Source organism: Anguilla rostrata, chromosome 5, assembly GCF_018555375.3.
Source record: "Anguilla rostrata isolate EN2019 chromosome 5, ASM1855537v3, whole genome shotgun sequence".
In the NCBI taxonomy this organism is placed as follows: Eukaryota; Metazoa; Chordata; class Actinopteri; order Anguilliformes; family Anguillidae; genus Anguilla; species Anguilla rostrata.
In genome coordinates, this window is record NC_057937.1 from 43802873 (window position 1) to 43824000 (window position 21128).

Sequence of the window (21128 nt, forward strand, 5' to 3'; positions counted from 1 at the left end):
TTGAATGTTACATTCAAACTAAATGGTAAATGGTAAATGGACTGCATTTATATAGCGCTTTTATCCAAAGCGCTTTACAATTGATGCCTCTCATTCGCCTGAGCAGTTAGGGGTTAGGTGTCTTGCTCAAGGACACTTCGACACGCCCAGGGCGGGGTTTGAACCGGCAACCCTCCAACTGCCAGCCAATCGGTCTTACCTCCTTTGGATAAAAGCGCTATATAAATGCAGTCCATTTACCTCCTGAGCTATGTCGCCCTTAACTAAGCTAAGCTAACTAAGCTAAACTAAACTAAGATGCACTACTGCTCATTTAGCAGGGTTGAATCCACCGGAGTGAGGTCCAGTAGGGGGGCGCGCTGTTGGGAGCGGAGGGGTGAGAGAGGGCGTGGGGAGGGGAGCAGGTGACCCCCGGTGTGACTCAGGCTGCTTAGCAGCGGCTCGGGCGACACGTGCCGTCCCACAAAGCCCTGGCTGGAGCGCCCGGGGGGGGGGGGGGGGAGTAAGAGGATTGGGCGCACGTGCCCCACAGACTGGCTGACCCCTGGCCTGCGCTGACACGAGCCAGGTCAGGCCCCACCCCCTCCCCCCCGCCCCCGGCTTTGACAGACAGGCTCGGGGAGGGGGGGGGGAGGGGGGTGCTGGTGTCATCGCTAGCCAGTCAGTGGCCAGGCAACACTGCAGGATAATCCTGTCTCTTCAAACAGGAATTGACAGGTTTTACCCGTGAGAGAAAGATTGGAAGCACGAGAATTAGATGGAGCATCGAGTCATTTTATCGTTTCATATCCACACACACACATTAATTACACTTAAAAATGTCAGACCTTAAAAAAGGTGGGGTTCATTCCCTAATTTATTACCCTACTGTTTTGTCAAAGCAGTCAGTTTTACAACTGACTAATTTGCCTGCTTGTGAAGAAATATGCTGCTTTTCAAGTCCAAAGCCACATGTCTAGGCTTTAGAAATGAACCACAATTCCTCCAGTCATACAGAACATTACAGTTGTCCCAGTAATTAGAATATTGTCAAATAAGCGTTCATTACCAGCCATCTGCTTGGCACTCAGCAAACTGAAAGAAGTTCATTATCACACACAATAGCTGACCTTAAATAACCCCAAGCTGTTTTCAACATGCAGTATATCATTGTGTTAGATGATGTTGCTGGGCCAACATCTATTCTTCAAAATGTCCAATCAAAACCATGAAAATTCTTTTTTTTTTTTTTTTAAACACACAAGCACACAACATAATCAGGACAATGACGAGCAGGCTCTGCATCCACTAAGCACTTCTTAAGAGGAAAGATTTCTTATCTAAACCAAAGCTGATTTAGAGTTTTTTTTTTTTTCAAAAGCGCTACAAATGAGGTTTCTCGGTCATTAAGGGTCAGGACCGCGGGTACGAACGAAAGCAGCATTCTAAAATCCGCTTGGACCGCCCCCCCGCCCCCCCTCAGCATATTCACCCGAGGGGGGTGGGAAGGGTACCTGCAGGTAGGCAACAATGATGCATCTTTACCATAGAACCAAATAATGCTGAACAACCGATCAATTTCATTTAAAATCTGTTTTTTTAAAACACACTGCTGGTGCTCAACATTTAATCTTTTTCTCTTGCAATCAGATCCCATGTACAATTAACACAGGCGAACAATGCACCCGCTCCGTTTTTTTTTCCTTTTCTTAAGAAACTGTAGACCACCAGGATTTGGATTTGGGGTAATCCACTTAGATTACAGCGGCTCAGTCTTAAAACACCGGCGCGGAGATCGCACTGAATTGGGTCACGGAGGCTCAATTGGCATTGGAGGTTTCCTATGAAAATGCCGCGCGTACAGCCGCAATGCTTAATTGTATTACAACGTGCACGCGTTCCACCTCTTTCAATGGCACACAGAAAAACCTTAAAGACTCCACTGAATAAGGTTGCGCTGGAAATGAGTAATTCCATGCAAATCCCAGAAACTCCGGCCAAAATTCCATTTGATAAAACCGAGCCCATCTCCCAATCCAGGCTTCAGATAAGCGTAGGCAATTTGCACACAATCGGACTGTCTAATTCCCTGACACATCAAGATCATTTCCATATTTACACACTGTCAGAATCAGGAAGGATGAAGGACACGCCCCCCTGCACGGTATGTGTACACACACACACACAGACACACACACACACACACGCACGCACACACACACAACAGCCGGAAAGATAACATTGTTTCAATCATCTCCTCTGCCCCAGCACCCGTTTGTAAACTAAGCACCTTGCATGGCAACCAGTCACCGGGGCAGTTCAACAATGAGCCCGGATTCGCCAGCACATAAAACTGTCACGACCCGAGAGGACACAATGATGCTGACACATAATAACTCCCATAAATAACCTTAATCTGCCCTGATATTTCACTCACGTGGAATAAATAAATATGTGATAATGATGACTGAGATCTCCCTCCCTTCTTTCTCTACTCTGGGTTAACACTGCATAGGCAGAACTGACAGTTGCTGCAGACTCTTTATTCATAATGCAATTGAACATTTCGCTTGGCTGATCGGATTTTAATTCATTCATTTTTGGGGTACATTAAATGAATTTGAGAACAGAGTGTGAAAAGAAACAGCAGATGCTCCATATGCCCAATGTGCAATTAGGAAAAAGCATACCAAACAATGCTACCTACAAGGTTTAAACCTCAGCATGAATTAGAGACATACAAACATACTGTTTCAGTTCTGGAAGGATAGTATAGCGCAACTGAGGCAGCAATTGCCCCTTTGTGGAGCTGTGAGTCACAGTTTACCATCTGAAACAGCTCTTAGCCCGACAGCACACGGGTTCAAGTGGGTATGAGAGCTGCACTCCAACATTAGTTCAGCTGTTTTTGCACAAGGCTAGCGCAGACTGGGAAATTAATATAAATCCACAAAACATTTCAAAAGGTCATCTTAACCTGTGTTTAATCTAAACCTAAAAGTGTTTAATAAAATTTGGCACATCTGTTGTCTTTGTCATATTAGCCCCCACCCCGGCAAACCTCCTAAAATAATCCTTTCTGCCATCGCTGGGTGCCAGTGGTGCTTCTGATTGCTGGGAGCCAGGTCTTTTGTGATGGAAAATTGTACTGATGGTGTGACTTTGACCCCCGGGGGAGGGTCAGCTTCTGAAGACTGTCGCCGCAGGAGGAGAGACGGAGGGAGGGAGGGAGGGAAGGAGGGAGGGAGGGAAGGAGGGAGGGAGGGAGGGGAAAAGGAAGACCGCTCCGGTGGGCAGGAGGGAGGGAGCAGGGAGAGGGACCGTCTCCGAGGGCCCGAGGGCACGAGGGGGGGCGGATGGGGGGCACTGGCGCGATGTACGTCGCCTACTCACCCATGATGCTGGAGTTCATGAAAGGTGTTGGGGACAATCCTTCATGGGCCACTAATCGGCTGTCACTCAGCTGATCACCGTAATGAGGGCTGTCTGTGAAGTCCTGAGGGGAGAGGGGAGATCACACAGCATTAGACACATTATTAGGCACCATCGCTAATTGAGTGCTATGACACTCCGCTCATTACTGAGAGCGGGAACGCGAGCGGCCAACTGTCCCCTGCAACAGTACATCTCTCATCTGCACCGTCAAATTTACCTATTTCAATCTTTTTGTGCTTGTGTCCTGGGGGGGAGGGCTATGTCTGGAAGAACAGGCAGTACAACATGGAATAAGTCACAGATAATACAGAACACATCTCACTTTTAAACAGCCATAAGGTCAACGTTCCACACACCCATTCCACGCGGGGAGTGCAGAGGTAGTGGGCTCCTGGCGGGAGGCAGTGCTTAAACAGCACACGTGAGACAGACGCATCCGCGCGGGCGTGCAACGAACCTCAGACCCCTGCGATTGTTGTTTTATTTATTGTTACCGCGGTGACACGCCGACAGACTCCCAGCAGCCAGCGGACGCAGCCCCCACTCTGACAAAGGGAGCCAGCCGTCAATCACAGGCGCGCCCCTGCTGAAAGCGGGGCCGCGGGAAGCACACTCCCCCCGACGCGCCCCCCCGCGCTCTCACCCCCAGACTTCACCTGCCTACCTGACTCACAATCACACACAGCAATTACCATCTGATCCTGCCACAGCACATACCCATTCCAATTTAACATTCATATACTGAATACATACCAGTATTATCATCACTGTTAATGACAACTTAGTTCATCTCGAATAAACATTTATTATTATTATTATTATTATTATTATATTATTAAAGTTCAATATTGTTCTTCAGTTTTTATTATTCAGAGCAATTTATAGGTGCATCATCACAAAAAACCATGTATGCAGTGTATATATATGTGTATATAGTGTATATAGTAGAGTTGCCTCACAAACGTAATTACAGTAATGCACACACCACAAGCTGTAATGAGTGTGTGTATGTATGTATGTACAGCATGTATGCATGTTGTACGCAGGTACAGCATGTAAGTATGCAAGCATTTATAATGTGTACACACACACACACACACACACACACACACACTGTAACCCACATACTCCCAAAGAGCCTGTGGCTTATGAAAACATCCTCTTCCCAGTGCAGCTGAGCAGTGGCCTTTCATGACCGTTATCTGCTCTGTGGCTTTGGTCTAAATATCGGTCACAGCGCGGTCTCTCACAGCTCGCCGGCTCCTGCAATGAGATACTGCGGAGCGGCGCCAATCCCAGGGCCTGTGAGACCCCGCCCGCGCTCCAGCCAGAGACGCGCCCGCGCTCCGGCCAGAGACGCGCCCGCGCTCCGGCCAGAGACGCGCCCGTGCTCCAGCCAGAAACCCGCCCGCGCTCCAGCCAGAGACGCGCCCGAAACGACGTTAGCTCCGACCGGAGGGAGAGGCCGGCCACGGGCCTGGATCTGTACAGGCGTTTCCATCCAAACTCGCGGCTTTTACGCGCGACGTACTTACGCTATTATCGGTCTTATTACGATCGCGCTCCTTTTTTGAGAGAAGACGGAGGGTGATGGAGAGATTTCAAAGACCGTGGAGCACCGAGCGCCTGCGAGCCGGTCCACAGAGATTGGCCCTTTGTGCTTCTGCCAAGCCATTGTTTTGGCTAATAATGCCGTGACCCTATTCATTAAAAACACCACCCCTGCGAGAGGAGCTAGCAGGCAAGCAGCAACAACGAAAACAACGAGAACAAGGGCAAACCCGGTCCTCACAACCTACTCACATCCTGCAACAAAAAAAAACACACACGCTTAAAATATCATAATGCATCTTCTGTGCGGCTGAAATGAAGAAAAACGGGGGAGTGCAAATTGCTTCTTAATAAGAACGCTAAGGCTCTTTTCCGGCTTGGCGCTGGCTGCCAGGAAGCCGGAGGAGCAGGAGGAGGAGGAGGAGGAGGAGGACGAGCCCGCAGGGTACCGCTCGGCTCTCGCGGGAAAGCGCGTGCGGCGAACCTCGCTCCTGGAGGACCGTCAGATCATCCATAACGGAACATTCATCATTTCCAAGCGCTCCAGGGGCGCGGGAGGTGGAGGGACGGTGACGCGCGCTGTCGCTTCACCCGAAGGGGCCGGTTACCGCCGGCTACGCGACCGCCAGGCCCCCGGTTACGGACGCGAGATGCGGCTGGCTCCCCCCCCCCCCCTCGCGCCTCTCCCCGGCGTTTAAGAAGCCGTCTTTAGCGGGTACAGCGGGGCGGTCCCAGGTGAGGCCTGGCCTTGCTTTAAGAGCTGGGATGGTGTGAAGGGAATGGGCGGAACCTGGCCCGGCCCACCGCGGGGACAATGGGTCCCCAGGCTACAGCTGCCGGCCGAGAGGCTCTCGGGCCAAAATCAGCACGGCGACCGGAAGACGGCGTTTGCGGTGGGCTAATCGCGAATGAGAGGGAGCAAGAAGGAAATAAGCCCATTGGAGGCTGTAATTGGACTGGACTGCTGTTCCTTCAGGGAAAGGCGACGTCTGCCTCCGTAATTCTCACCGTCAGCTCACAGAAAAGGCCATGAAACTAAGGGGTTAAAGAGTAAAGCAGGGGTGTCCAGTCTTATTCGAAAAGGGCCAGTGTGGGTGAAGGTTTTTGTTTTAGCCCAGCATTACGATACCTGATTCTACTACTCAAGGTCTTAATTCAATTGGCTGAATCTGGTGTCGTCGTGCTATAACAAACGGCACTTTTCAGATAAGACTGGACAGCCCTGGCCTAAAGTGAAGACGTACATACAAATAATACATAAATCAATTCAGCCATTCAGTCTCATTTTTATTTTTGTTCTCACTTTTATAAAAATGTAAAAATAAATAAATAAAACACTTTCAAAATAAAAAAATAAAACATTTATGAATCATTCAGAGTCAACACTGTTGTGGATGAACCATTGCCAGAGTGTCCAATATGCATTTAAAACAGTGATAATCAAGACTTCCCATCTCCCTGCGGGTTTCTACTTCTATCCAAAGGCTCGCACACTGAAACAGACCTCACTCAACAGTATTACATAGTACATGGATTACGCGCCAATCAATAGCTTTGTCCAACCTGTAGAAAAAAACAAGTTTGTTTAATTAAAATATAACGAAACAGAAGCTAGTTGGAATGGCTTTTTGAAAACCTGTTTTGTTGCAGGGACCTTGCCAGTGCAGCTAAAGTGTTTCACCAATTAGCCACCACAATTCAAAGCCAAGTGTCTGCGGTCTGCAGAAATCTGCCGCTTGAACCTTTCTTGGCCAATTAGCATGCGCAACCTCCACAATCGCTTCTGATTTGAGTCAAATGGATGCTTAATACTGGAAGCTGTCAGTTCACAATCGAGAAACGACGGCATGGTACAATGAAGGAACAATAAACTAAGAAAACGTCACAGCCCATAAACAGACGAAATGGTAACGGGTTAAAAACGATGAGATTCTTCACACCACCTGTCTGTTGGCTAATGACCGTTGGCTAATTGTCCGTTAGCATGAGAACAGGCAGATTAATGGCAGATAGATCAAAAATAAATTGGTAGTAAAAAACGCCGGCTCTGGTTCACGCACGGACTTTACCCGCCGTCCGCTGCTTCCCGTGTGCTCTCAAACTACATACCGCTACACAGCAACCGGATCGCTGTAATGAACAGCTGACCCTCCAGACCATACGGCCATAACGGAAGTACCTGCTACACTCCGGTAAGCTAAGGCAGGGGAGGAGGCAGACATGGCGCGTGCTGTGAACACTTCAGAGAGAACGAAAAAGCGAAGAGCATGGCGGTCAGAATGATGACGGGCGAGGACAGACGCAAACAGCTTCTCCCCTGGGTACATCTTTCCCTGACAATTCAAAGGAATCTAACAGGTGGAGCAAAAAACCTGGCTCTGGAGCGTATACACAGGAGAGGTGTCCTCCAACAACCGGCTACAACTGTATGATACACTAAAGGTAATGCTGACTAACTAGCCTTCAACAAAACATGCCAGCAATCATTCTGTCTTTCATCTGCTCCAAAGGAAGATGAAACAATTATAGCTCAAAAAACAAGTCCAGACTTGCACACAAGTCAAATGCAATTTGGGACAGCAAAAAGTTTTTTTGGGAATAACAAAAAAATATATATGTCAGGCATTAGGGAAGGGTAAGCAAGACATGGGAATTGCTTTGTTGCTGTTAAAAAAAACTGCAATACATCTAATAAAACTATCATTTATTCAAATCATATAAACGACATGCCCTGCTAGTTACTGAAGAGACCACCAGGCGGATACTAAGGTGTGGTGCTCAACACGTGGAGATTGTGGGTGCAGTTTGCTTATAAAGGCATATTCCATACTGTAGTCCGCCCTGACAGCTGAGGCGCGTCAGTGACTGGGGTTCAGGAGGGGGATTTGTAATTTCAGGACAATTTCTCACAATAATGTATTAATACAGTGCAGGGATTTAAGTATGCTGCTGAATGCACAATTACTACCACCGCAGTAGTGAGATTCCCACACATAAACATGAAGACTACCGGTATTCAAACAGCGCTAAAAGAGACTTAACTTATCAATAAATGACATTTTTTACGCCAATTAAGGCAACAAGCCCGTCACTATTGTTAAACTGTTAAAGCCTTCGCAGGCAAATTTTCATATACTAAATTTGCTTTCCTCTTCAGAAAAACTGAGCCAATTAAAATAAAATATATTAAGCATAAAAGGAGATTTACATAGTTGCACATTATCCGTTTGCTTATTTCCAGTCGTACTTTGCATATTCCAGCGCGAGTAATCCTGTAATACGGGCGCCCCTCGAGACCCGAGTAAATAAACTCAAGTCTCCGGTGCAGTGCCGGCCCGAGCATGCGGAGTACGGAGGAAAGAACATCTGTCTGTTTGCTGATGCCTGTCCCTCGCCGTGTCAGAAACGCTGATTTATATGCACCTGGAGCTGCCGTATCAACCATCTCAATCTCGAAATTCAAATCGAGTCTGCCGACGGAACTATGGCCCGTGGATGTTCATTCGGGAAGGGCACTGGAGAATAAATAAGGCAATCCAGCCCTGCGCGGATCTGACATTTAGCTGATTTCTAATGAGCAGCGACAGGAGATTGACGTTAAATGAAATCCATACAGGGCAGCAAGTGCAACCACATTGGGAGGGAAAGAAAGCAAAACAAATAAACAAACAAACAATTGTAGTGGAGACGCGTGCCCTTTGCAAGAGTAGGCAGGCTTGCTTCTCCGGAAGCATCCGTTTTATGTTGCACTAGTGCGGCTTTTAATGTGCTTCAAATGACAGCAAACAGCAAGACGCTAGTGCTGCCTTGCAATCTCTTACAGTGCCTGAAACAAAGGGGTGAATGTACTGCTAAGACTGTTCTTAAAACTACAAAAAAATAGTGCCAATACAATTCTATGACAAATTTATGAAAAAGAAACACTGATTTTTTTTAAACAGCTAATTGCTTTTCCAATTGGGAATTGACGGCACACATTTTAACACAAACCATTTGTGAATGTTTGTATTTCCCATAAAATTAAGTCATGTTTAGAAAAAAAATATTTTTAAAAGCCCATGACTACATGTGAAGGCATGCTGTTGAGAACTCTGCAAATAATTATTGTGTACTAAAATGCTGCTCTTGGCAATCTCAAAATGAGGCTCGTGTCCCTGGGATTTTATTAACCTGTATTCAACCATATCCTTTCAGACATACTCAGTTCCTCTTTCTAGGGAAACTAAATTCATCGGGTATGCAGAAGGCACAATAAGGAAATCTGCTGAAAAAATGACATTTTTTATTTCAAATCACTAATACTAAATAGTATTAAACCAAGTAAAGTACAAGTACAAAGTAAAAAGCATTTTTCAAGTATAATGTGCATCTCCAAACTTTAAAAACAACATTTTTTGTGGATAATCTAGAATGGAAGAGCCAAAATTTTGAAAAGATAAGGGCTCTACTGTTTCAATCCTAATCTTTATACTCAGAATGAATGGAAACAGCTGAACTAGTACTCCAGAAAGGTACTGTAAATTAAACTGTACTGTGCATGCTAAAGAGCTAGTTGGGTAATTATAAGGCGCAGGGTTTGCAGGGAGCCTGAGCCTGAAAGTACAGTCATTACTGCACGCTTGTGTGTCTGTCCAGGCACTGCTAAATGATGTGAGCTGGCGCTGGGGTCGCGGCGCCGCTGCAGGGATGGCTCTTACCCGGGGGGACTCGTAGGAGGGACTGGGCTGGCCACCTGCGGCCCACGTCACCTGGCTGGCCCTCTCGTCCATACCTGCCAAAGGAGACGGAGAGCTCTGTCAGCCCCGCGGCGCTAGGCGGGAAGGGGTGCCCCGCCCGGCCCGCTCTCTGACACGCGGACACACACAGGGACACGCTCGCGGGGTGGGCACACACACACACACAGGGACACGCTCGCGGGGTGGGTACACACACACACACACAGGGACACGCTCGCGGGGTAGGCACACACACACACACACACATACACACACACGGACGACCTGATGGGACACACACACACACGCAAACAGGCAGGCAGATTAACCGACAGACTCACAGGCAGCACGTACACACGGACCACCTGACAGGACACACACACGCAAACAGGCGGGCAGATTAATGGACAGACTCAGGAAGAGGGGTAGGTGTGAGGAGGTTTGAAGACAGCAGGATGAATAAACAGTTTATCCAAATCCTCATATCCTCACGTGTACTCAAAAGTAATTTATTCTTGGTTATAAAAATATATGTATTTAAAAAATCTGTCTGCAGTGCGAGCGTTATTTGGCTTTCACAGTGACATCCCCTTCTCTCAAAATGACACTTCAAATCGATCCTTCATAAACTTAAACCGAAGTTCCAAAAATGCCTTCCTCTGACTGATTTCTCAGAGAAAGCGACAGCAATGGCAAACAGGAACACTCTCTTTGTCCTCCGAAGGCTTGCTAGCTACAAAATGAGGACAAGAGTGCATCTTGAGTCATCCCAGACATTCTGCTGGTACGTTGCCCAATTTCTATTGTTTTTTTGGGAAGGAGGTAAAAAACAGACATAACAAGAGTTTTACTAGAAGCTGGTGACTAATCCATTATGTCTTTGCAAAGGCACCACTCCACAAAAATGAAGCCAATTTTCCGTGCATCATTTATTCTGGTTTGCATAAATCACGCACCAAAAATTAACAAGCCCTCTTTAATATGCATGCGCACTGAAGTTCTCTAAAAAGGCCAACTGGCATACGGCAATTTGGCAGTGATTTATAGAGCGGCCCGATCGAAACAGCTGAGCATCGAAACTTAATAAAACTCATATTTTAAAATGCCCGTGTTGCCAAAGAGAGAGACAAAAAAATAAATAAAGTAGACATTATTGTATGGATTCAACATCTGGTAGGTGATGAACAAATACAATCTCTGACCCTGAAAATTGCATTTATGGAGACTGCTCAATACAGAAATATGAGATCTGAGCCTCTCCATCCTGTTTTAGCCAATATTGTTTTGTAGGTAACAGCATTCTATTCACCTCCCCCGTGTGAGCTGCGTAATTGCGAAAGGAGAATGCCATCAACAGATAGCAAGTTATAGATTGCGCTGTTCAAAATGCCATCATATTTGGCTAAACTGCATTACCGTTCATTCGATTCCACCCTCCCGTGGAGCCGAAACCGCATCAAATCAAACATCGAATCACAGAGAGTAGCACAAGACAAGGAGTGGGACACAACAACCATCAATTACAGACAAAAGCCGAAAACACGAGGTCATATTAAATGTGTTTTTTTCCCTCAACGTGCCTTCAGAGTGAAGAATAATCCTGCGGTCATAACAAACGCTCACACGGACGCGTGCGCTCGGAAACGTGCGACGCTCGCCTGAGACCCGCTCCGCGGCACAGTGAATATGCTGTCCCACCTCTGGCGCGCTTCCAGAGGCAGTTAATCCGGCAGGCTTCCTGTCTGCTGCCTCGGCCCCGCCCCGCAGCCCGCAGAGAGGGGTTCAGTCGCAGTCACACGCGCGCTCGGCTAGGCTCACTCAAGTTCAGAACAGAGAGAGAGGATTCTGCCCAGCACTGCAAATGCGTTTGGAAATACAAAGTACAAAGGAAAAGCCAATCATTTAAAAAAATAAAAGTCTTTAATAGTGACTATAAAAAGTACACTTTACCACTACTTCTCTTATTATTTTTACTACTATTACTACTACTATACCTACTATAACTACAACTGCTACAGCAACTACTACTACTACTACTACTGCTGTGTCTACAACTACTACTACGGCTGCCGCTGCTACAACTACTACTGCTACTACTACAACTACTACTACGGCTGCCGCTGCTACAACTACTACTACTACTACAGCTACTACTACTACTACTACTGCTGTGGCTACAACTACTACTGCTACTACTACAACTACTACTACGGCTGCCGCTGCTACAACTACTACTACTACTACAGCTACTACTACTACTACTACTGCTGTGGCTACAACTACTACTGCTACTACTACAACTACTACTACGGCTGCCGCTGCTACAACTACTACTACTACTACAGCTACTACTACTACTACTACTGCTGTGGCTACAACTACTACTGCTACTACTACAACTACTACTACGGCTGCCGCTGCTACAACTACTGCTACAGCTACTACTACTACTACTGCTGCGGCTACAACTACTACTGCTACTACTACAACTACTACTAACGGTGCCGCTGCTACAACTACTACTACTACTACAGCTACTACTACTACTACTGCTGTGGCTACAACTACTACTGCTACTACTACAACTACTACTACGGCTGCCGCTGCTACAACTACTACTACTGCTACAGCTACTACTACTACTACTGCTGCGGCTACAACTACTACTGCTACTACTACAACTACTACTACGGCTGCCGCTGCTACAACTACTACTACTACTACAGCTACTACTACTACTACTGCTGTGGCTACAACTACTACTGCTACTACTACAACTACTACTACGGCTGCCGCTGCTACAACTACTACTACTGCTACAGCTACTACTACTGCTGCGGCTACAACTACTACTGCTACTACTACAACTACTACTACGGCTGCCGCTGCTACAACTACTACTACTACAGCTACTACTACTACTACTGCTGTGGCTACAACTACTACTGCTACTACTACAACTACTACTACGGCTGCCGCTGCTACAACTACTACTACTGCTACAGCTACTACTACTACTACTACTACTGCTGCGGCTACAACTACTACTGCTACTGCTACAACTACTACTACTACTACTGCTGCGGCTACAACTACTACTACTACTGCTACTGCCACAACTACTACTACTACTGCTGCGGCGACAACTACTACTGCTACTGCTAAAACTACTACTACTACTACTGCTACTGCTACAACTGCTATTGCTACTGCAACTACTACTACCACTCATAGCCCTCCACCATGGCAAAGACAGCCTCTGGCAGCACGTCTATGGTAAATCAGCCTGTGTCCTGGAGGTGCTGCCTGTCAGTAACACTGGGCTTCAGCCCTTACAGTGTGTCTCCAGAGCAGGGGTCATTTCCACTCTGCTGGGCACGAGGACTCTCCCTCACCTGCAGCACACCTCAGTACAAGCGCCCGACAAATCCACATAAATAAATAAACACTGTCCTTTATCCATTCAAACGCACCACAGCCGCCCAGTCGCACTGGCTGGTAATCCACTTTGATGTCGGCCAAGCACATCACATGATTAATGTACGATTAATCTATCGCTCCCATAGAAACGAGCCATGCAAGCATGTTCCGCTGCTGTGGAACAGGCACGCGTTTTAACCTTTTCCTTTCCGGTGCGTGCTTTTGCTCGTCGGTCGTCGCGCGCGCGCCTGCGCGCCATGGAAACGCTTTCAGACGAGCAGTTATGGACGTGGCAGCACAAGCGCTTCGCGCAGGTTTACACGTTGTAGCCACACTTGGTACTGGCTAGTGCGGGAAGAGGGGTGGCGGGGCGCACTCTTAAATTCACCGTTCCCTCTCTGGAGTGTTAAAGTTACCGTGGACCTACGAGTGGAGTAAATGTCTCCCAGTATGCTCCCACCTCCTTCTGCAGCCTTAGTGCTAACTAAAGCAGGATGAGCTGTTCTCTGCCATCACAACCTTTCACTCACATTACAACATATTACGACACATCGCATTAAACACTTTAACCTAAATACCCATTTAAAATGGCCGAAATGTTGCCAGGTTTATTTGAAAACTTTGAGATATTGTTCATGTATTTTCTGTACAATACAATTTTAAATAGCATGGCAACATTCGTGACATATATGAGATCAGACATCCCAACCGCAAGTAACATTAGCATTCAGGCACGCTGCTCATTTTTAATTACCCCACACTAACTGATCCGCCGTTGCACATCTATGATACATTTTGCTGCTTGGTGCTTCTCCACACGTTCTGCACGTTATGCTACACGCAGGAAAGAACGGACTGTGATGTAATGTCATTTCCCTTGCTGGTTACGGCGCGTTTAAAGTGCAGTTTAATCAAATGTAAACATACATCACTGCTGTCCTAAGGGACGTAACGCATCGTGGTTTCTTCTCTCACACCATGGATCTGTACAAGTTTTGCCACTTTTTACTACACTCATCTTTAAATCAACAGATAGAAGCCTTGGTCAAAGTGAGCTAGTGAGATGTATAAATGCATTATGGGTATACTATATTTAAAGTATTGACCAAACTGGGGAAGTCCCTTCAAACAGAAGGAGACATACTGTATAGCCCGAGTAATAAAAAGCACATGCAATTTTGCTTCTGAGAAACAACCAAGCATACTTTGAAACCAGCAGTAGGCCCTAAGCTAAAAATACATAAATGTGAGAAATCACATTTGGCTTTTATAGTGTGTGTCATTTCTGTTATTTTGGCTGTTATGATTCAGCTGTTCAATTTAACTACTCACTACATCACTGGACTCCAGTGTCATGAGACAGTGCACATTAAAGTCAAAGACAGAGTGAGGCCAGTGAGAGTCTCCATCACTGTCCACTGAGGTCAAAGAAAGTCACCATCACAGCACACTGAGGTCAGAGAGAGTCTCCATCACTGTCCACTGAGGTCAGAGAGAGATTCTGTCACTGCACAATGAGGTCACAGAGAGATTCTGATTATGTCACTGCACAATGAGGTCACAGAGAGATTCTGATTCTCTTACTGCACAATGAGGTCACAGATAGATTATGTCACTGCACGCTGAGGTCAGAGAGAGCATCTCCATTACTATACACTGAGGTCAGAGAGAGAGTCTCCATCATTACACACTGAGGTCAGAGAGAGCATCTCCATTACTATACACTGAGGTCAGAGAGAGAGTCTCCATCATTACACACTGAGGTCAGAGAGAGCATCTCCATTACTATACACTGAGGTCAGAGAGAGAGTCTCCATCATTACACACTGAGGTCAGAGAGAGCATCTCCATTACTATACACTGAGGTCAGAGAGAGAGTCTCCATCATTACACACTGAGGTCAGAGAGAGCATCTCCATTACTATACACTGAGGTCAGAGAGAGAGTCTCCATCACTACACACTGAGGTCAGAGAGAGAGTCTCCATCATTACACACTGAGGTCAGAGAGAGCATCTCCATTACTATACACTGAGGTCAGAGAGAGAGTCTCCATCACTGCATGCTGAGATTCTGATCCTGTCACTGCACACTGATGTCACAGAGAGATTCCTTCATTGCACACTGAGGTTAAACAAGGACTCTGCAACTGCATATAAGGCTCAGAGAAGGAATCAATCAAGCAAACAGCCATGCAATCTCCATTTATAAACATTGGCAGTAGAATGGGTCGTACTGAAGAGCTCAGTGTCTTCCATGTGGCACTGTGATAAGATTCATTGTGCTGTAATTGTGAAGTGGAAACGTATCGAAGCAACAGCAGCTCAGCTGTGATGCAGTAGGCCACACAAGCTCATATAATGGGACCACCGAGTACTGAAGCGTGTAGCACATAAAAATCATATGTCCTCGGTTGCATCACTCACTACAGAGTTCCAAGCTACCTCCGGAAACAACGTCGGCAAAAGACCTGCTCGGCAAAAGCTTCATGAAATGGGTTTCCACTGCCAAGCAGCCGTACACAAGCCCAAGATCACAATGTGCAATGCCAAGCGTTGGCTGGAGTGGTGTAAAGCATATCACCATTGGACACTGGAGCAGTGGAAATGTGTTCTCTGGACTGATGAATCACGGTTCACTATCTGGCAGTCTGATGGACAAATCTGGTTTTTGCGGAATGCATAGTGCCAACTGGACTGGCCCGAATAGTGCCAACTGTAAAGTTTGGTGGAGGAGGAATAATGGTTAGGGGCTGTGTTTCATGGTTTGGGCTAAACTCCTTAGTTCCACTGAAGGGAATTCTTAATGTTACAGCATATGACTTTCTAGAGAACAGTGTGCTTCCACATTTGTGGCAACAGTTTGGGGAAGGCTCTTTCCTGTTTCAGCATGACAATGCCCCCATGCATAAAGCAAGGTCCATAAAGAAATGATTTGCTGAGTTTGGTGGGGAACAACTTGACTGGCCTGCACAGAGCCCTGAACTCTACCCCATCAAACTTCAATTATTATGGTCCAATTCCATATTAATGCCCATGGTTCTGGAATGAGACATTCACCAAGTACATACACGATCATTTGGACATCTAACAAAAGAAAATACAGGCACACACTTTAAGTTTAAAACCAGAGATATTTTTGTCTCTGATATAGCTAGTGCCAAAGGCAGTTCACTCACGTGCAGTATCTGTTGAGTGGAGGATTTAAATATGGATTTTATTTGGCACGCGCACAGCTCTGCGTGCTTGGCTTTGTCTCTGTTGTTTTCATGTCTGGCAGCCATGACAGATCTTTGTTCAACTTGTTACATTCCAATTCCTTTCATTTTAAGCATTAATAAAGGGGTCCACTTCGCCAGTTCATCCGCTGGCCCTTTTTAATCATCGCCACAGAAAACGCACCAGAAGTGAACAGCAAACTAACGCAGCTAAGCTAAGTCCAGTCAGAGCTACTCTTACTGGTGCGCATTACCAGGTCACCGCTACGAACTGGCGAATAGTCGTCCGGGAAAGCGCAAGCGGGGAAAAGTCGACGGAGGCTCAGAGAGAGAGAGAGACGGCGGGCATGTGACAGCCGATGAAAGGCTTTGGCTCACGGGAGGAGCGGCGGGACTGAGCACTCCATTCATCACAACTGAATTCCCTTCAGCCACGGGACCGTCCCCGACTGCCCTACTTCCTCACCCGCGGCAAATATTCCAGAGATTAAAAACCTTCACCGCCCCCGTCTCCCCGAAGATCCCCCGCCCTGGACCGGACCTGGCAAAAGTTTATCACATTTGAGATGTTTATGTTCAAATTCTCTCAAGTAGCCATTTTATTTCCAGGGAGGGACTGAGGGGGGGGATGACGAAAAATTTGGCAAGCGCCTTTCTGGCACAGCCGCCCCAGCGGTGCATTATTTTTCCATTTTTAAAAAGGGAGAGGCAGGGACGCGCCGGCAGTGTCAGTGTGCGCAGCGGGCTTAATTTAAACCCATCAGGAATAAATAGCGTTAGAAAGTGGTCTTCGTCAGACTGCCGTAATGATGGGTCTGTCTGTTCTCGGCCCAGCTTAGTCACGCGCGACTGAGGCCAAGTCGCGGCAGAACTTCTCTCTTTCGGAAAAACAAAATAAATAAATAAATAAAGCGCACGCTGGCATCTGCAAGGGAGGATCATAAAGTCTGTAATTGTGATGACATTAATTAGTTATGCTGCCATTTCAAAGAGCATCGTGCAGAATATCTGCCTGAAATAAATGGTCCGGCAACACAGCTTGCAGGAACATATTTTCCAGCATGTGATCACTGAATGACCGCAGTCAAACAGCATTACTCAAAAGGTTAGACGGAGACCAACAGGGATGGACAACTCTTGAATCCATGTAGCATGCTTCTTGGCAACCAAACAGCCAAATCTGGTGGCCTAGTCCTATTTTCAGAAGACCAGATTTATATTAGTGTACCTGTATGTGAATGTGAGTATTTCTTTTCAAAGAAGAAATTCTTAGTGGTTTTAAATGCAATATCCAGAAGAAAAGAATTCAAGGAAGTTTGTGAAGTAGAAAGCATTAATAGATTCTGTGAAATTTATTTAATGTGTTAAATTGATCTTATTTCATCCCATTTATTAAGAAAATTAAATATTATGGTAGACTGAACTTCATTTTAATATAATGCTGAAAAGATAAAAGACTCAATGATAAACTAAGTTTCAGATAGATAAACTATGGTTGAGGTATACAGTTAAATGCAAAAGTACTGGGACAGTGACGCAATCTTTGTTGTTTTGGCGCTGTACTCAGATTGGATTTGAAATAAAAAGATGAATATGAGATTAAAGAATATATAATTTGCATAAAGTATATATATTTCATATAGTCCTCCCACTTTCGGGGACCAAAAGTAATTGGACAATTTGCTGCTCAGTTGTTTCTTGGACAGCTGTGAGCTTTTGCATGATTAGTTCATTAGCACAAGAAAGCTAACAAAAGGTCTGGAGTTGATTCTAGGTGAGAAATTTGCAATTCTAGTCGGTCGCTGTTGTCTCTCAGCATGAAGACCAAATGTCAATGCCAGTAAAGCAGGCCATCATGAGGCTGAAGAATCAGCTAGAAAAATCGATGAGAAACAAAGCCAAGACATTGGGTATGCCAAAATCAACTATTTGATACATTGTCAGGAAACAAGAACGCACTGTTGAGCTCAGCAATAGCAAACGACCTGGTAAACCTCGGAAGACCAGTGCAGTGGATGACTGAAGAATCCTTTCAGTTGTGAAGAAAAAACGCTTTTCAGCTGTCAAACATCAAGAACACCCTCCAGGATGTAGGCATAGATGTGTCAAAGACTCCCATAAAGAAAAGACAACACCAGTACGACCTTAGAGGGTTCACTGCAAGATGATTTAACAGATTCAAAAAATAGTAGCTACCTATGTCAAAATAAAACAACCCTGATAGTTAGAATGATAAAGCCTAGCCACCACACATCCTTCTTGCTACAAGTGGTTTGTGTTCTCTGGAACCTTGGCACACCAATCTAATCAAGGCATAACCAACTGAAGTCCACTCTACACTAATGACTTTTAATATCACTAACAACTCATTTCTCCACAACATATACACGGCATAAAGATATAAAGTGCACATATAGTCTCTGGAGTCATTCTCATTAATATTTGTGCCTACATTCACACTGACAAACGCAAAAAACGAAAACATACAATCTAAAAAAAAACACAAAATGTACACCAGAGGAATTAACCTGACCACAGTTTTAGACTCGAATATTAAAAATAAAAACTGAAGTAGACCTTGTATAATGGAAAACTGAATGATTAAACACAGCGGGCATAATTTGCCAACACAAATTTTTTTCAAAGGCAGACTTGCTCAAGCCTGGAAAATAAGCAAATAAAACACACGTAGTCCAAAAGTTTCTCTTTGAACGTGGCCAGAAACATTTTCAAGTGCACGTTAACTCATGCGCACTCCATAAAACGCAGGAATCACGGCTGTGTGTGGTTTAGACCGCGGTTCAGAGCCACATTCGCTCGGCCCTCCGCGTTATTTTCCCCCCATCCTCAAAGTCGGGAGTGCTTAACATGTTGAACCAACAGCGGATCCCTGCCAACGGGCTGTCAGGAACAAACATGTAATATCCGTCGTCTCTCGCTTCAAACACGTGTGAGCGTAACCTTGAATGGGCCGCAAATATTTCTCTTGGCAGCGTCTGAGTGACTGAGTAGGAGGCCACATCTTCACTGCCTCTTCCAAGTGATCAAAAAGGCAGCAGAATGTCAGCCTGCAACATTACGAGTTTACTATTCTGTCGACCACTTAAAACGAAAATAAAACGAAAGAAAGCCGTTTAATTACTTCAGATGGCTGCTGCCAGCCGCAGTTTACCAAACATGGCATCAGAAAGGTCGTGATGGAATTTTTGCCTGCCAAATTGTCGAGAAACAAAACGGTTTTCGGGCAGAGCGAAATGCTGACAAAAATTTCCGGGACCCACGGCGTGGAGGCCACATGAAAATCCTGGTAGTTTTGTTTCACAAACCATTGTGGTTCCTTTCCTGGTTGGTCAAGTGACTGAACAAAATAGGACCACATTCGACAGACAAATCAAATGGTCCTGGTGCCAAAAGGATAATGCAACAGACCCATTGTAAATACAAGCAAGCTAGCCTAAAATGTGTGTGTTTACACATTACTACACATTAAATGATACCAGAACGCTTTACTAAAGATTACCGTAAGCAAAGGCCAGTTTCTACATTTGAGATGTAATAATCAGTGAAAACGGAAAAAAGTGGCATATTTCTTTTGTTTATATGAGTAAATAAGAACATGAATTTCACGGTGATGAGACAGAGTACATCCACCTCAGCCCCCACCCCCACTTCCCCCCACACCCCCCCACCCAATACCCCAGGTTCCCAAATGATTACCATCTGACAAGTCCGATATCGCGAGCCTCGCTCGGTGTAAAAAGAGCAATCCACAGAAAGGTAACTGCGCCCGGCTTAACCACGTTACAGCTGACAGGCTGTAAATAAGAAAAGGCGAAATTACGAGATGCGGGAGGGGGGCCCGATAAGGGAGCGGCGGGGCCCGTCACGCCGCCGCCCCTGCCGCCGCCGCCGTCGTCCCCGGCTCCCGCCGCCCCGGCTCCCGCGGAAAAAAAAGGCGGCGCCGATGAAAGCCGGTTTGTCAAGGCTATCAAGGTGTCTTCATTAGACAGCCGCCGCACTCCTGAGCTCAGTCATCCGCGCGGCGCTGTCAGGGAGACGCGCGCGGGCCCGGGCCAATCGGACGCCCCCGTTACTCCAGCGGGTCGGCGGAACGTTCGGCGGATTGATGGGATTCGCTCGGCAGGCGGTTTGACGCGGGGCTGCGCGTTTGAGCGCGCTACGAATACGCAGCGGAGAGGCCCGACAGCAAGGCCGGGTCGCGGAGCACTGCTCAGGTTTATAGCACTTCAAGCGAAGGCACAAGCCGCTCCAAGTTCCTCTCTTCTAATCTACCGCTCCTCGCACTGTCGTGACACGCAAAGGCGAATTACCAGGAAGAACCAGCCAAACCCTTCGCCAAAGACATAAACCGCACTGACAATTCAAATAAAGGCAGGTACACGGCCTCTTGTCTCTGCCATTACAACCGTAGTCTTTTTCTCCCTCTATTTGACATAATAATCTTACTTGATTCATTAGTATGTAGTGTAGTATGTTGATAGTGGCATTATTATTTGTGAGCTTGATAGTAGCAGTAATTAAATTAAGTATAATTAAATATATTTACAATATATAGCCTACAAGGTTGAATATTTTTCAAGGGCCTGAAGGATGAAGATGCCACCTGTGACTTTTCAGAATCAAAATCAACATCTTTTAATCGTTACATTATAGATAAAGAACTAAAGAAAAGAAATACGATATTTAGCACAGGTTGCTCTTTAGCATCAATTGCACGGGGCCCTAAACGCTTTTAAACTTACAAGTTATATGGTGCAAATCACACCACTCCATTAATCTAAAACTTGAGTT

At 46.0% G+C, this 21128-nt stretch overlaps 1 protein-coding gene across 3 annotated transcripts in view; it reads right to left on the reverse strand.

Moving 5' to 3' along the window:
- The window catches only part of LOC135255346 (transcription factor 12-like), a 105316-nt gene that overhangs the window by 68635 nt on the left and 15553 nt on the right, over positions 1–21128 (reverse strand). For all 3 annotated transcript variants that reach the window (XM_064336396.1, XM_064336398.1, XM_064336397.1), the window contains 2 exons: positions 9663–9736; positions 3373–3475 (listed from right to left, as the gene is read on the reverse strand). In XM_064336396.1, coding sequence (XP_064192466.1) covers positions 3373–3475; positions 9663–9736 — 177 coding nt within the window. The remainder of the gene's footprint in view (positions 1–3372; positions 3476–9662; positions 9737–21128) is intronic.